Source organism: Diaporthe citri, assembly GCF_014595645.1.
Source record: "Diaporthe citri strain NFHF-8-4 chromosome Unknown scaffold_14, whole genome shotgun sequence".
NCBI classification, from domain to species: Eukaryota; Fungi; Ascomycota; class Sordariomycetes; order Diaporthales; family Diaporthaceae; genus Diaporthe; species Diaporthe citri.
The window spans coordinates 38,850-53,928 of record NW_025064859.1 but is presented as its reverse complement, the minus strand read 5'-3'; the positions used below and the strand labels follow the sequence as shown (position 1 = coordinate 53,928).

Sequence of the window (15,079 nt, the reverse complement as noted above, 5' to 3'; positions counted from 1 at the left end):
GCCTAATTGATCGAATAAAGATAGTAGAAAATGGCTAGAGTCAATGCGTGCCTAATGAATTCCCAGTTCATTTATTCGAGTAAATCACTCCATTCCCTGACCTGGCTGAACGTTCAACTCAATGGCGCTCGTTGCAAGGGGATGCACATCAGTGGTGGTCATGACTTGCAGTTTGCTCCCGACCTTGGAAAGCCAGCTGCTCGTACCTCTCGGCCATGGAGATTTCTGTTCGAAAACCGTTTGCAAAGCGCTCCATTGACTCTCTGCCATACCGCATCAGTGTCTTCTGCCATTTTCAAGTACATTGTCGCTAACCAGGTGTCCCTGATTAAGGTTCTAAAACGACAGCACATCAGGCGCTTGCCATCCACTCGCGCTTGACCGTAGTCTACCCACGGTCACTGAAGCCGTGCAGCGCACTAATTCTATTGGGGTAGGGCATGATCGGTGCAATATGATTTCGTTGGAGTTGCTTTCGGCAGGCATTTGGTGGATACGGAGTGAAGCAATTGAGGGCCAGATCGGATGTCGAGGAAGGAAGAAGGACTGGGCGGGCGGATGGCAGTTGAAGCCAGCAGCGTCCAAGAACTTTGGATTGATGTAGATGGTCTGGCAGACATGCACCACCAACCGGGAGGTGCTTTGGCCCAAGCATGATGCACTCCAAGAGCGACTACGAGGTCAGTGAATGTTCACAGATCAAGACACTGGACTATTGTTAGTTTGCACGTTTCCAATTCCTCATGCCCGATGTTTCCAACGTGGGAGGGCATAGCTACCTAGGTAGGTATGCGGTCATCTAGACATCGCCACGAACAGTCGCTTGGAACTTGTACTCCCGAGACGCCTCCTACATGTTCAATCCCACAAATGTTGCCCAGACACACCTTGCCGTCAGCTTCACCGGAGACGTCAACTTCCGTCCGATTGTCAAGAACACTCGCCATCACCTCAACCGCCGCTGACGGGTGCTGACGCATAGCCGATCTGGATGGACTTGTGGGAGGGGGTCCGGTCCTGCGAGAGCTGCCACAGCTCTACCCACTCCGGCCCTGCACTATGGTCGATGTCAAACATGAGGCCACAGAGTTCTATGCTGCAACAGAAGCAAATGGAGCATCCGGCGGCGACGACCAGCACATCTTGTTTTTTGAGTATTGCAGGTGGTGGTGGCCTCATAGCAGGCGGAGAGCTGGAACGGATGCACCCAATCAGTTTCAAGGTGGAATAAGGCAAGCTAATGATTTTATTGAAGGTGTCAACGACATATCTACCCACTCGCGGCTCTTTCATCGATGTGTGGTTGTTAGATGATCCTTCTAGCTTCATCAGGTCTTCTCTTTCCTTCTCAACTCCTCGACTCCCGTCTTCCCTTTATATGAACTCCCACTCGGTCAATTTGGTCTCGTCCTCGGGCCACATCTCACCGTCCATCACACCATCAACAATTGCTGCTCCGACAAGAGTGTACTCCGAGCCCTGTGGCCGGACAACGAACGGAAATTGCAGCCCCGAAAATACACATACCAGGTCTCCGGGTTCAAGGCCCCAAGGGCCACAACCACAGCGACCGTCTGTTGTGAGAAACAGTCGACCCGTTCCAAGATATAGTAAACAGAAAAACTGGCGCGTCCATGATTTTGAGGCTATATATTTGACGATCTTCGTGGGACTGTTCCTGGGTGTCCACTGCAAGGCCTCTTGCGGTTTTTTGTGGTTTATCAGGTATAGCAAACTCGAAAAGCTGTGCAACGTACTGTTCTGGACGCCTGCTGCGGGCTCAGTGTTCCGCGGACCGTTCTCGGCCGCAGCTGTAAGGTCGGACGCCCACGATGAAATTGCTTTGTAGACTGCCCTCGTTGTTTCTGGATTCTCCGTCATGTCTTCCTCGGGATCCTTTCCCCTCGGACGGAAGTGTTGGCTCAGTTGTGGGCCGACGTGTCTCTCTTGCACTGTGCCAACAACCGTGCCCATAAGAAACAGCCGTTTCAAGTCTTCAGAGAAGCGGTGCCGGGCCTGGCTTTCTCTAGTTGCCTTGAAGACTAGGTGCGGGGCACCGGACTCCCAAAAGCGCGTTGTGATGTCCTCAGAGGCCCAATCCACAGCCCAAGAGGGAAGGTCGCGCAATGTTGTTGATCGGCTTGCATTTGCCAAAACTAACATTCCAGTTGCATCGTCTGAACCGTCACAGATAATCTGCTTCGTAGCATCGGCGAAGACTGACGAAATGGATCGATTGTAGTCCACTGGTATCTTGCCGAACGTCCGCGCAAACTGACCTCTCGTTGCATATATCTTGTCTCTCGGATCCGATGCCTTCATAGAGATGAACCAGCTCATGTAATAAATATCAAGTTCTTTGGACCAGTGCCAAGGACGTTCTGTTCGCGGGTCTTGGCTGCTTCGGAAAAATATTTCATGGTAGATGAATCCTGGCCGGTCAGTACTGCGCGTTCCAACGAAACCAATACCGTCGAACACGGATTTCAAGTCAATGACATGGTCATTCCTGCAGAGCAACTTGACATGAGAATGCGCAATCTCCTGAAGAGTCCAGGCCCGAGTCCAATAAGGTGCCTCAGTCAGACCCTGGAGCATCTTCTTATCGCCGCAGACTATCACGTTTGATCAGCAATCCCAATTCTGCTAACGGTCTCGAAGAGTCTCCGCCCACAATACCTTTTGACGCCATGCCGCAAATGAGGACTGATGTCCAACGCCAAAGATCTTCTCTCTTGTGAGGGCATGCTGCTCTCTTTTTAATCCAACCCAGCCATTTATTTGATAAGAATACCAGACTCCTTGTGTTCTTCGGCGCCCATTGCTGGCCCACCCACACAACTACACACTTTGCGAGACTGTAGATATTGGCCATCATCGTCACCTGCACATTCTTCTCGGCGACATTAGACTGGTTGATGCACACCGCATCGACCCATACCCCAGCATCGGTATCTGCCAATCGCTTGCGCAATATCTTGAGTGCTGTGGCACAATTTGGGGTCAAGAGAATAACTTCAGCTGACGTGCTGACCGTGGTGGAATCTCCAGCGGGAAAAATGTACATGGCTTCGCTCGGAGCTTCGGTGCCCCAGGTATATGACAGCGCGTAGTAATTGGCGGGCTTGTCCAGCGTGGTTTCCACGATGGCGCAAGACAGCGGTGCGCTGACATCATGGCTTTTGCGAAGCATGATGAGGCGAGTAGCTCGTGGATCTGAGAGCGGCTGGTATCGATACATGTTGACCATGCTGACTGAGGGGCAAGAAGCCTCGATGTCGCCGTTGAGAATAGGGGTTGCTGCTCGCATGTTTTCCCAAGTCCCCCACCTCCATGCGAAAGAAAAACGAGGAAAATTTGGGACTGGAATAACTGGAATCAAGGATCAGGCCGAGCAAACACAGATAGAATCATGGGGCCAAGTTGATTGCCTCGCGATGAGGAGAAAAGGTTGTCTGACATGCTGACACGCTTAGAATGAGCCAATAGAGAACGTTTTCATCCTGCAGGTGACGTTGCACAGCCCGTCAGGCTCTGCTGTGTAGATTAAGTCAAGTCAATACTTAAGCTCTAGCTCCTCAACCCTGCTTCATTATTTTTCAATCTTACTACTATACAGCCTGAGATTATACGTTGGCTTACATTTCTTTCAGGGAGCACTTAGGTTCACCATCTCCGCTGAAGTGTTGCATGCTCCCATTAGCCATACCAAATTATAGATTAGATGCGACAGGGACCACTACTGATAAGATAAGATAAGAATGAGGCAAACATTCAAGATTACCACCCTTCGCTTTATTCACACTACATGAAAAACTTGTACAGAGCTAACATCAAGCTATTAACCTTTAAGCATGTGACTTGAAAATGTAAATTGTCTCCATGTTCTGAGAAAAATGCGTGGTTGCTTCGCACATCAATAAATCCGTACCCAATTTGATTGTGTAACAATACAAGCCCAAAGCTACATTACCATACCCGGCAAGGAGCAACATCATTCCTTGCTTACCTGGACCTCCAGTCAAAGAATAATCATGCAGTGGTGGGAGCGAAGCCAAAAAGCCTGCCTGGTCCCAAGCAGGCACCCGAAACAGAGCCATCTATTCAAAATGTTGCAGCCTGAGGACTCTGTGGATTGGTTGGCCACATGACCAGCAAGGTCCCTTGGGAGATGCACCATGTTTGCCACCAAGATTGGTGTGCTGCTACAAATTGCCCCTCCCTCCATCCCACGTCTTACAGTGCCGTCTTCTAAACCAACCACCGAACAACTGATCTTCAACAATTTGCATCTCCGTCATTCTACCTCCAAGCCAACATGGTCAGAATCACCACTCCGGCCCAATCGGACGATGGATTCGACGTAATCTACGACGTCGAAGCCGTGAGTGACGTCAGCGATGGAAGCGATGACTTGCATGAGAGCTCCCCTTTAAGCCATAACGCGGGCTCAGGGCGGCTTGCAGGGCCACACGAAGTACCTCAAATTCCACAGGCGCAGGCTTTTGATCCTACCGTTGGTCATGCCGCTCAGCAGCTGTCGGAGCAGTCCATCGAGGACTTCTATCGCGGACCCGACAGTGCCAAGGGAGAGCAGAGTGGCAATCTGGTCAACGATGGACTGAAGTACACAAAGTCCATGTACAACAAGTTCATGAGCAAGGACGCCCTCATCGCCGTCATGGGGTACGCATCTGCCATTTCGCATCAGAAACTCATCACTGACATCGACCCAGCATGACCGGCTCTGGAAAGACAACGTTCATATCAAAGGTCACCGGCCGGACTGATCTCCAGATCGGACACGACCTCACATCATGTATGTCCGTCCCCTGCCAGTGTAGAGTTACAAGACAAACTCAAGCCACCATACTGACAGACTTGCCCAGGCACTCGAGACATACAAGTCATCGAGACGAAGCTGGACGGACAGACAGTCCGCTTCGTCGACACGCCAGGCTTCTCCGACACGAACCTCTCCGACACAGAAGTCCTCCAGATGATCGCCGACTACCTGGCCGTGGCCTACAAGCAGGAGATGAAGCTCTCGGGCATAATCTACCTGCACCCCATCTCCGACAACCGCGTGACCCACCACACGACCAAGAACCTCGAGATGTTCCGCAAGCTCACGGGCGAGAAGAACCTCAAGAACGTGACCCTCGCGACGACCATGTGGGACAGGGTCCCCGAGGAGGAGGGCCTCAGGCGCGAGGACGAGCTCAGGTCCAAGTTCTGGAAGCTGCTGCTGGCCATGGGCGCCAAGACGGCGCGGCACCACCACGACAGCCCGGACTCGGCGCGGCGCATCGCCTCGGGGCTGCTGGGCAACAAGCCCTTCTACCTGCAGCTGCAGGAGGAGATGGGCAAGGACAACAAGGCGCTGCGCGACACGGCCGCGGGCCGCGAGGTGATGCTCGAGCTGGCGCGCCTCAAGGAGGAGCACCGGCGCGAGCTGGCCGAGATGGAGGGGGTCATCCGCTCGTCGGCCGAGGAGAGCAGGACCGTCATCGAGGCGCTGCAGGAGCACTACCAGGGCCGGCTGGGCGAGCTGGAGAAGACGCTGCGGGACGAGAGGCGCATGAACGAGGAGGCGGTGCAGTCGCTCACGGACCGGATCAAGGCGCTCGAGAACAGGGGCATGGGCTGCGCTATTATGTGAAAGGAAGGTCGATGATCTCGGTGGAGTTTACTTGGGCCACGCGGCTCAGCCCTGGGTCAGTTTCGGGCGAGTCCCTGATCCGGGGCTGCGTCCACCCGGAGTGGCGGAGTCCTGCCCCCTGTTTACCACGTTTCTGCCCTGTCTACCACGTTTCTGCGAGGTTTTGACGTGCACATACCCCTTGCAGCAGAATACACGTGCCAAACTCAATTATCGAGAACTCACATCCAACCGAACCATCTCCACTGTAAGCTTCAGGTACCTGCAGGTAAGATCCCGACTCAAGATAGCAACAAGATGAACAGGAAACAATTCTTCGAGACCTGTATACGGGACTCTCAGCTTGTCTGTAGTTCCGCATCATCAGACCATCCCCTGCAGTCATCTTGCCCCCTCGCGTTGCAGGACCCAACAAAGACAAGTGGGTGAGGCATCAGAAATTCATCCTGAGGCTACCACTGCAGCGGTGAGACCGGACTGTATCACAGTGGCACGGCAGCCAAGGAGGCTCTACTCTGTCGTTTTGTCGTCAGCCGCTCTATTTCCCATGTGTATCACGGAGTTGCACTCCGTGAGATCCCGTTGCGGGTTTTCAGCTTTGCAGAACGATGGTAGATCCACATCGCGAGTTCGCAATGCAAACAGCGACGCGCATATAAGGGAGCCAATCCTCTTCCCATGCCTCATTCTTATGTAGAAAAGGTATACCGAATGTGCGCTTGTTATTGTCATGAAGCTTCTGCGATTGCCCTTCTGCAAGAAAATTATTAATGTATTTGTTGGCTGGGTCACGTATTGCAATACGACGTTTGGTTGGTGTAGTGGTTGATCGTTGTTAACTATGGAAGGAAGGAAGGCAGAAGGCCTGACTGTGCTAGCTATTTTGTATGCAGCGCCAGGGCTGCTGCCTGCCGAGCACCCTGACGGGTCAAAGCTGCCTAGTCCCAAACAGTCCTCCATACAAACGACACCCATTATTCCCACAGTATTTGTCGTATCCTTTCACAAGTCTTGGTCAAATTAATCATTGCAACAATCAATCATATCGTGGAACATAGTCGAAACCCACCCTTCACACTGCAGTATTCAGCGATATGGCATTATGTCACTCCTGCATCAGCGTTCTCAGAGACGGCCATACCCAGAACATCCACAGTACTTGCCGGTCATTCCTTGCAGCTGTTTATGAGGGATGCTATATCTGCCAAGGGCTCTTCTCCCAGGTTCGAGAAGAATGGAAGCAGGGGATCCGCGGGCAGGCTGAGACATCCGAGCCATCAGTGAACAAGTGACGCAAGCTAGATGACAGTAAGGCTTGGTTGACACGGTATAACAACAATTGGGTCAACACAAGGCATGGGACTATACGGCTCTATCTACGAGGTTCGGGATGCGGAAGCGTCTTTGCACTGGGTAGACATACTCGAAAGACTGGGTCAGAGGGTGTATCCTGTCGAAGCTGAACCCCTCCCTTGGACCCTTACTTCATCTTCGGCGAGGTCTGAGGAGAAATTGACAAAGCTCAAAACCTGGCTCGGGAGATGTGGGAAGACACATAACAAATGCCGTCTCCGGAGAAACGAGGCGGACGTGGGATGGAACCCGACACGCCTCATCGAAGTCGCATTGGCGCCCGAAATCAGTGACAACGCAAACCACCTGAAGTGCCGGCTTGTGGAACCCCAGTCGGAAGATATGCCCCAAAGTCTGAGGTACATCACACTGAGTCACCGTTGGCCACAGGGCCAACAGGGATTCCACAAATTGACGGAGGGCAAGTTGGCGCTGTGGAAGGCTAGTCTTCCAGGGGAGATGCTGCGCCAGACCTTTCGCGATGCTTTTCTTGTCGCCCACAAGTTTGGAATACCCTACGTCTGGATTGATTCGCTTTGCATCATTCAGGACGGTGATGATTATGTGGACTGGAGAAGGGAGTCGCCTATGATGCAGAAGGTGTACTCAAATGCAGAGTTCAACATATGCGCCTCAAAGAACGACGACAACGGCGGTCTATTCTTGTCACGAAGCCCATCAGGGCCTCAAAATTACCTCATTCGCAAGGAGGCCCCCAAGTGATATGGAACGCACGGATGAATGAATCCCCTCTGGCCTCCCGGGGATGGGTGTTTCAGGAGCCGCTTTTGTCCCGTGCAAATCTTCACTTTGGCGATCACGAGGTCCTCTTCGAATGCCGGGAGATGAGGGCAAACGAGTCTTTGGGGTCAGACGAAGACTGTGAAGAATCTTGGGGAAGGCCCCTGCCTTTGTTTAAAGAACACCTACCGATCCCTGCTGTCACGGAAAGAGGGTCAGCATCTTCAGCTGAGACCGGCGGCTCAGGCGGCGGCTGCTCAGAGCTTCCTCGACATAACTTCGGCAAACACTGCCTCTGGCATGGCTTGTTGGGGCAATACACAAGACGGCAGCTGACACGAGCAAAATCTGAAGACAGGCTTGTGGCATTGTCAGGCGTGGCCCAGTATTTCAAAGGAAGCTTCTGGGATAATGATTTCTACATCGCTGGGTTATGGCGAAGCCGTCTTATCACTGATATGCTGTTGCAAATGACGGAGTCGACACCGAGGGAGGACTGGGAGGAAAAAGAGAGAAGGCGCCATCACCTAACCTTTTCATGGCCTTCAGTTGGTGGAGAAGTCAGGAATCAAGCTGATATGCGTTCAGACACCTGTCATGTGAAATGTCTGGCAGACTTGGATGTCATCAAATATCGCACGTCCCCAGAGGCATCAGATGCCACTGGGAGCGAAGGACGGGCCTTAACGGAGGACAACTTTTTATTGCCGGCAGTGCCGACGGTTGAGATCAGATTAACAGGCTTTCTGAGACCAATTAGCCTTGAGCGAGCTGCCCCTGCTACTGGGTCAGACAAGTTGCTGGCAAAGAATGAGCACCCACAGGCAGACTCGGATCTTGTTTTATATTCGGCAACATGGGAGGGACTGCTCGAAGGACAAATCAGGCTTGACTTTGAGATAAGTTCATCCGAGCTTACGGCTTTGAATGATTCAGGCCGCCTTTTCTTGATGCCATTGATTGCATTTCGGTGCATTTCGGTATGGTTCCTTTTTGCCCGAGCATGTGGAGACAAATGACAGGAAAGATATGGGGAGATTTCGGCGGATCGGTGTCCATGAAGCCCATGGTGATAGGTTTCTGCTAAGGTGTGACACAGAGTACATGTCCTCCAGCGATTCTTTCAGAGACCTGCCATGCTGGCGATAGGATTCTGATTCTAAGCATCATACTTATTTTGTCATATAGATTAAAGCATTAATGTCTGCGGCCTTGCAAGACAGTGGGTTGACAAGGCAATAAGCCAATTTGCCTGGTGTGTTAGACTGATTGTGAGCACCTTGCTCCATTCCCACAGCGCAAAGATGAACCTTCGCTTATCAAAAGAAGGAGCACTTGAATCAAGCACAATTCTGTAACTAGCGGCGCCTTTACTTTTTGCCCTATGTACATATGTGCTGGTATCGCTCCCACAGATGAGATCCCCTGGAGATGGAGGTACAACATGATTCCTGTGCCCAGAATCGAATCCGGCACGTGTCACTGGCCCACACCACTAACCTGCTAAATTGTTGCCGGTATAGCCACCAAAGCGATGATGCTTCGTCTAGATACGGAATGGATAGCTGCTGCGTCTCTGACAGGCCCGATATCCATGCCATCAACACACTCTTCTCGGTACATGTGCACTATGCATGCACATAGGTGCTACAAATGTGTAAGCTGATAATTTCCAGGGACTGGTTCCCGCCGTGTAAGCCAACCAGCACCACACAGCGCAAAATGCCCAGACGAGCGGCATTCCCGTTTTATCACAGGATCGTCGCTGGAGGGGAAACTGGTATGGGCTGGTGGTCCACACGGATGCATCTGACTGTCAATCTGCAATTCCGGGGTGATGAGCTTCGTCATCCTCAGGCCCCACAAATCTCCGCTTAATCATCCGGTGGCAGCTGTAATTCTCGTTGGATCACCTGAGATGGTGGGTGACAGGGGAAGTTACGTGGCACATTTTAACAATGTTCGTTTATGGCGTCAAGTGGCCCTTTCCACCCTCTTGCAATCCCTCGTGTCCCATTCTAAATGAACAGTTGAGATTTTCTGTCTCACTGCAAATATGACTACTCAAACTCTTCCCAATCTCATTTTCGGGACGGAGAATGCTGAGGCGTCCGCGCCCGCGGTGTTCGCGCCAGCTCCGAACGAGATAGCACTGACACGTCAGCATCTGCAGCAGGCTAGCCAGCAGGTGGCCGACTTGATTCTGTCGAAGGGTGAGGCCAATTCAAGCGGAGTCGGTATAGACGGACAGCCGGTGGTTGCGCTGGCCCTTCCCAACGGCCTCGGCTTCGTTTGCACCTTTCTGGGCTTGGTCAGCCGTGGTGTCATCGCTGCTCCGCTGAACCCAGCCTACACCGTCCCGGAATATGAGGTACGGCAGCCTATTTGGACTGGTCTGGACGTGTGATGATAATGTTGACGCTGAGCGGCAGTTCTACCTGAGCGACTCAAAAGCGAGCGTTCTGGTCGTCGACGCAGCTTATGCGGGCGATGCATATCCGGGAACCGTGGCTGCTCGCAAACTTGGCATTCCGGTCTGTTCGATCCAGATCGAACAAGATCAGCGAGCATCTCTGCAATTGGATGTAGAAGTGCTTGAGACGGGAGAACAGTCGGAGGAACCAGAAAAGCATAAGGTCAAATCCAACGGCGTGGGTCTTCTCGTCGCTTCTCCCACGGCCGATTCCATAGCCCTCATCTTGCACACATCAGGGACGACAGGCAAGCCCAAAGCCGTGCCATTGTCCCACGCCAACCTCTGCTACGGCGCTCAGAACGTGGCCCAGGCCTACGGTCTCGGTCCTAGTGACCGTGGCTACCTCATCCAGGTCCTTTTCCACATCCATGGCATTGTCGCCGGACTGCTCGCGCCTCTGGCATCTGGGGGAAGTGTTGTGGTTCCAGGCAAGTTTGACGCCAACGTGGCATGGCACGAATTCGTCGCATCGAGCTGCTCTTGGCTCTCGGGCACGCCTTCAGCGCTGCAGATCCTCCTCCACGCACCAAACGCCGGCCCTAATCTGGGCATCAAGTTCCTACGCAGCTGCTCTTCGCCACTGCTGCCTTCGACCTTCAAAGAGCTGCAGAGGGTCTTCGATTGCCCAGTGTTGGAAGCATATGCCATGACCGAAAATGCTCATCAAATGACTACCAACATCCCCGGTCAAGCCACGCCAGGGCACGTCGGCAAAGCATCAGGCTCAGTGCGCCTCTGCATCTTCAGCGATGACCCCGCCGCTGGTCCGCTCGCGACCGACGTCCAGGGCGAGATCTGCATCACTGGGCCCTCTGTCACGAGGGGCTACCTCGACAATCCCGAAGCCAACGCCAAGGCCTTCTTCACCGACTCTGACGGTACGCCCTGGTTCCGCACGGGCGATATCGGTGTTCTAGACGGCCAAGCCGGGGGGAACCTACGCATCGTGGGGCGGAAGTCCGAGATAATAAACCGCGGCGGCGAGAAAATCTCGCCACCTGAGGTCGACGAGGCCATGGTCCTCTGCGCTGCGCCGCACGTCCGCGAGGCGGCATGTTTCGCGGTCCCGGACGAGTTCTTTGGCCAGGAGGTGGAGGCTGCCGTCGTCCTCGCGAAAGATGCACCCAAGGAGCTGCGCGAGGAGGCAACTATTCAGAGGCTTCTTGAAGAACGGCTCGCCCTCTTCAAAATCCCCAAACGTATCCACTTCTTCGACGACAAAATCCCAAAAGGCCCCACGGGAAAGATACAGCGTGCTCAACTGGCCAAAACGCTCGCAGAGCCGGCTGATGGCGAAGGCAAGGGAAAGGTTGTCGACATAGATCCCGTGGATCTCCCTGGCCGTATATCTAAACTAATGACAGCGGCTCTGCGCGTGGACGCCGACAGTGTTCAGCCTGAAGTTACGCTCTTGGAATTAGGCGCTGACTCAATGAGCCTGACGAGGCTTTTGAGCGACCTGCGTCATATAGGGTGCAGTATCGCTATGTCGGATCTAATACTGAATCCCACGGTTCAGCAGGTCATCGACATGTGTATAAAGTCTTATTCCGCCCGGAAAGAAATCAACAAGACCGACAGTCCTGACCTAGACGCAGCTGATGCCAACGAACCACCTGCGCCTTTCTCTGTCCTCAGCGAGCACATCCACAGCCTGGAAGGTGTACCGTCCGTCGACTTTATCTTGGCCGACGTGGCGAAGCAAACAGGTCTGCAGGTTGATCAGCTAGATGATGTCCTCCCCTTGTCCCCTGAGGCGAAGTGGTTCTTAAGCGCGACTTTGACAAACAAATATAGCCTCAAGGACACAGCAGCTTCATTCGTCACGATGGGGGCTCCGATTCAAGATTCTGTTGATATCGAAAGGTTAAAATGGGCACTTACGGAGGCGGCCAAGGCAGAACCGGTGCGTGACGAGACTTCTCGTAAAGGCTTCTGCATAGTCAAGACACGCTAATAGCTTTCTTTCGTGGACACAGCTTCCGCGAACCTATTTCGCTCGGCTACCGTCATCTGAAGAGTGGCTGCAAGTTATAGCCAAGCCTAATGCCGCACCACTGAATTGGGAAGAGTGGTCCGCCTCCTCCAAACAAGCTATGCTTGAAAGGCTCCAACAAGAACACGACGCATTGCGTTACACTCCTGGCTGTCGTGGGTCGGTAAGCAAAGTCGCCGCATCGACCACGTATCAGGTCTGGCTAGCTCTGTGCGGATGCTGACTTCAGGTGTCGTTCGAACAGAAGTACTTGCTCGTTAGCTACCCCAACGAACAGGGCGAGAAATGTCGAGGATTTTATTTTGTTGACAGCCACATCGTGACCGATAACACTTCCCGCTCTAGGCTGCGAGACAACGTTGTGAAGCTGTACCTGGGGCAAGCAACGGTGGATAACCTGCCGCAGAAGCCCCTGCCAACCGGGATACTGGTCCGCGATCTTCTCAACAGGGCCAAAATCAATCATGCCAGCAAGGCCAAATTCTGGAGGGACGACGCCGCAAGCCACGGCGCCGCAGAACGGCCGCCCTACATTCCGCCACCGGAAGCAGGCGTCGGCGGCAGGGTGTCCCGGTGGTCCATAGACGGCGCCTTCCACCAGGCCATCTGGACAGGCGATCTCAAGGGCCTAACCCTCGCACTCGGGATGACGGCGCCCACAGTCGTCCAGACCATCATGCCCCTGGCACTGGCGGCCTTCGAGTACCAGGGCACGCGCGCGCTGCCCAGGTCCGTCTGCTTCGGGAACAGCTCGTCGTCCCGCAACACGCGCATCCCGGGCATCGACCAGTCGCGCGCCTTCGCCATGTTCTGCCCGCCGTTCCGCTTCGCCCTCGCCCTCGCGCGGCAGTCCCTGTGGCTGCACTGCCACCAGGCCGCGCTCAAGGTGGCGGACATCAACGCGAACAGGCTGCTGGTCGAGGCGGCGGACACGGCGAGGGACATCCACGTGCAGTACAACTGGCGCGAGCTGCCGACGGGGAGCCTGTGGGCGAAGACGATCGAGGACGGGCCCGAGCAGTTCCTGGCGGATTTCCCGTGCCACACGACTGTGAATGTCATGCGGATGGGCATTGATTCGATCTTCTTGCTGGACGGGGAGGAGGAGGGGTACATCAGGTGGAGGGAGGAGAATGGCTTCCCGGTGAGCTTCATGGAGGTGCTGCAGCGGTGCTTGACTTTCATGTGCGACAGGAAGGATGAGCTTGTTGGCCTCACTCTGGATGACCTTGTGGAGACGGTGGTGGCTTCTTTCGATACTACTGCTACTGGGCATGGCTAGCACGATGTGAGCGAGATGTATTTTGGTTTTCCTCGAGTTTCTGTATGTTTGCAAGGCTACCGACCCAGTCCGACCACAACAGAGCACCACAGCGACCACCAGTGACATTTCCGCTGGCCGGCCCGACCTTGACCACTTCACTAGCTGTCTGGTATCGTGTCAAGCCATCGGACGAGTTCGTTGTTGGGTGGTCCATCTTCCAGACCGTGACGACATGCGACCCATAGTAGGTCGCCGCCATGTGCTCGTCCGACCACGGAGCCGGCGCGACAACGTTCCCCTCGGCACCGTCGGTAGACGTGGGCGCCTGGAACATGTGCTCAATAATGGCCCCGTCGTCGGCCAGGAGATATGCCGAGATGTGGCCCGGGTACTCCGTCGACATGGAACGCGCAGATGCCCAGAGGTACCGCCCGCTGGCCGAGACCGCCAGGTCGGCCGCCCACCACGTTGACGAGCTGGCCTCGGGGATCAGCGACGACCGGAACACCTCCTCCCCAGCCAAGCCCGTGTCCCCATCCAGCTCGTACGACACCAGCAGGCTCGGCGTCTGCATCGTCGCGTAGAGGTACTTTGACGAAGGGTGCACCGCGACATGCCTCGGCGCCCAAGCCGACTCGACGCTGACATGACCGATCACCGTGACGCCTCCCGTATCCCCGCCCACCGCGTTGGCCTAGATCATGTCGCCCGTCAGGTCAGCCACGCACAGCAGCTGCGTGCCGTCGCCCGTCGGTCGCGTTGCCCCACGCCAGGCCGTGCACCCCGGACGCGGCGGGCGTCCTCTTTTATTTCCCCGTTCTCTCCGTCGAGCACGGCTGGGGATCTGGGTCACGCCATGGGGACTCGGTGGGGACGCTCGACCATTTGCTGTGGCTGCTCTCCATTGAGTCGCATTTTAGGACAAGAACATGGCGTGAACATCCGTCCAGGAAACATTGGAAGCGGGGCACAACGAGGGGAACCCCGTGTTCAATCCAGACCGACGGCTATAACCTTATCCGTCCATTTCTTGGCTGAGAGGTCCGGCCATCTCGTACATGCCTCCTAGCACGCGAGAGTGATTAGAGGAAGGATGCAGAGACATTCATAATGGCCTCGGCAGATGGACAGTTTCCTAAGACTACGCACGATCTAGCGTGAGGTGCGGATCAAATGCCCCATGGAAAGGAGCCAGATGGTCCAACGCCACCTGCGCGGAGATTATCTTCCCTCACGCACAGGAATTTGTGGACCTCAATAAAAACATGGACTCGAACTGCCAATTCGTCAACAAAGTCTTGATTGGGCATCTCAAGCTCACCCGGTGCTCGCATATTTTCACTGGTACGTTCCCAAGCATCGAGAGTCTCAAATTCAAGAAGTAACCATTTGACATTTCTCCGGCTCTGTTGTTGAGCATCGTATCTTGTTTCGGAATATACACCTACATTTCACGTTGATGACTTCATTTCATCATTTATAAATCTCGTCCTCGAGTGTGGTCATTCTTATGCGTTCTCACAAGTCTACGTAGAATTTTGAAAGTCTATTTGAATGCAGGCTTGAGAAAATATGTCATTAGTACAA

General features: G+C 54.1%; 5 protein-coding genes across 5 annotated transcripts; 3 read left to right on the top strand and 2 right to left on the bottom strand.

The window, feature by feature from the left end:
• Positions 1-951: 951 nt before the first annotated feature.
• INS49_004958 (uncharacterized protein) lies at positions 952-3,310 on the bottom strand (the record flags this gene model as incomplete). Its single annotated transcript, XM_043165745.1, has 3 exons — positions 952-1,052; positions 1,758-2,615; positions 2,800-3,310. 3 exons carry the CDS (start codon positions 3,308-3,310, stop codon positions 952-954), a joined length of 1,470 nt encoding a protein of 489 aa, XP_043017508.1.
• A 1,008-nt stretch (positions 3,311-4,318) lies between these two features.
• Positions 4,319-5,662, top strand: INS49_004957 (uncharacterized protein; the record flags this gene model as incomplete). Its single annotated transcript, XM_043165744.1, has 4 exons — positions 4,319-4,393; positions 4,496-4,686; positions 4,737-4,819; positions 4,890-5,662. The coding sequence occupies 4 exons, from the start codon at positions 4,319-4,321 to the stop codon at positions 5,660-5,662; spliced, it is 1,122 nt and encodes a 373-aa protein (XP_043017507.1).
• A 1,356-nt stretch (positions 5,663-7,018) lies between these two features.
• Positions 7,019-7,738, top strand: INS49_004956 (uncharacterized protein; the record flags this gene model as incomplete). Its single annotated transcript, XM_043165743.1, has 1 exon — positions 7,019-7,738. The coding sequence occupies one exon, from the start codon at positions 7,019-7,021 to the stop codon at positions 7,736-7,738; it is 720 nt and encodes a 239-aa protein (XP_043017506.1).
• Positions 7,739-9,812: 2,074 nt separating this feature from the next.
• INS49_004955 (uncharacterized protein) lies at positions 9,813-13,510 on the top strand (the record flags this gene model as incomplete). The annotated part of the gene is made up of 3 exons (XM_043165742.1): positions 9,813-10,127; positions 10,189-11,996; positions 12,574-13,510. The coding sequence occupies 3 exons, from the start codon at positions 9,813-9,815 to the stop codon at positions 13,508-13,510; spliced, it is 3,060 nt and encodes a 1,019-aa protein (XP_043017505.1).
• A 137-nt stretch (positions 13,511-13,647) lies between these two features.
• Positions 13,648-14,377, bottom strand: INS49_004954 (uncharacterized protein; the record flags this gene model as incomplete). The annotated part of the gene is made up of 3 exons (XM_043165741.1): positions 13,648-13,650; positions 13,716-14,186; positions 14,357-14,377. 3 exons carry the CDS (start codon positions 14,375-14,377, stop codon positions 13,648-13,650), a joined length of 495 nt encoding a protein of 164 aa, XP_043017504.1.
• Positions 14,378-15,079: the final 702 nt, after the last annotated feature.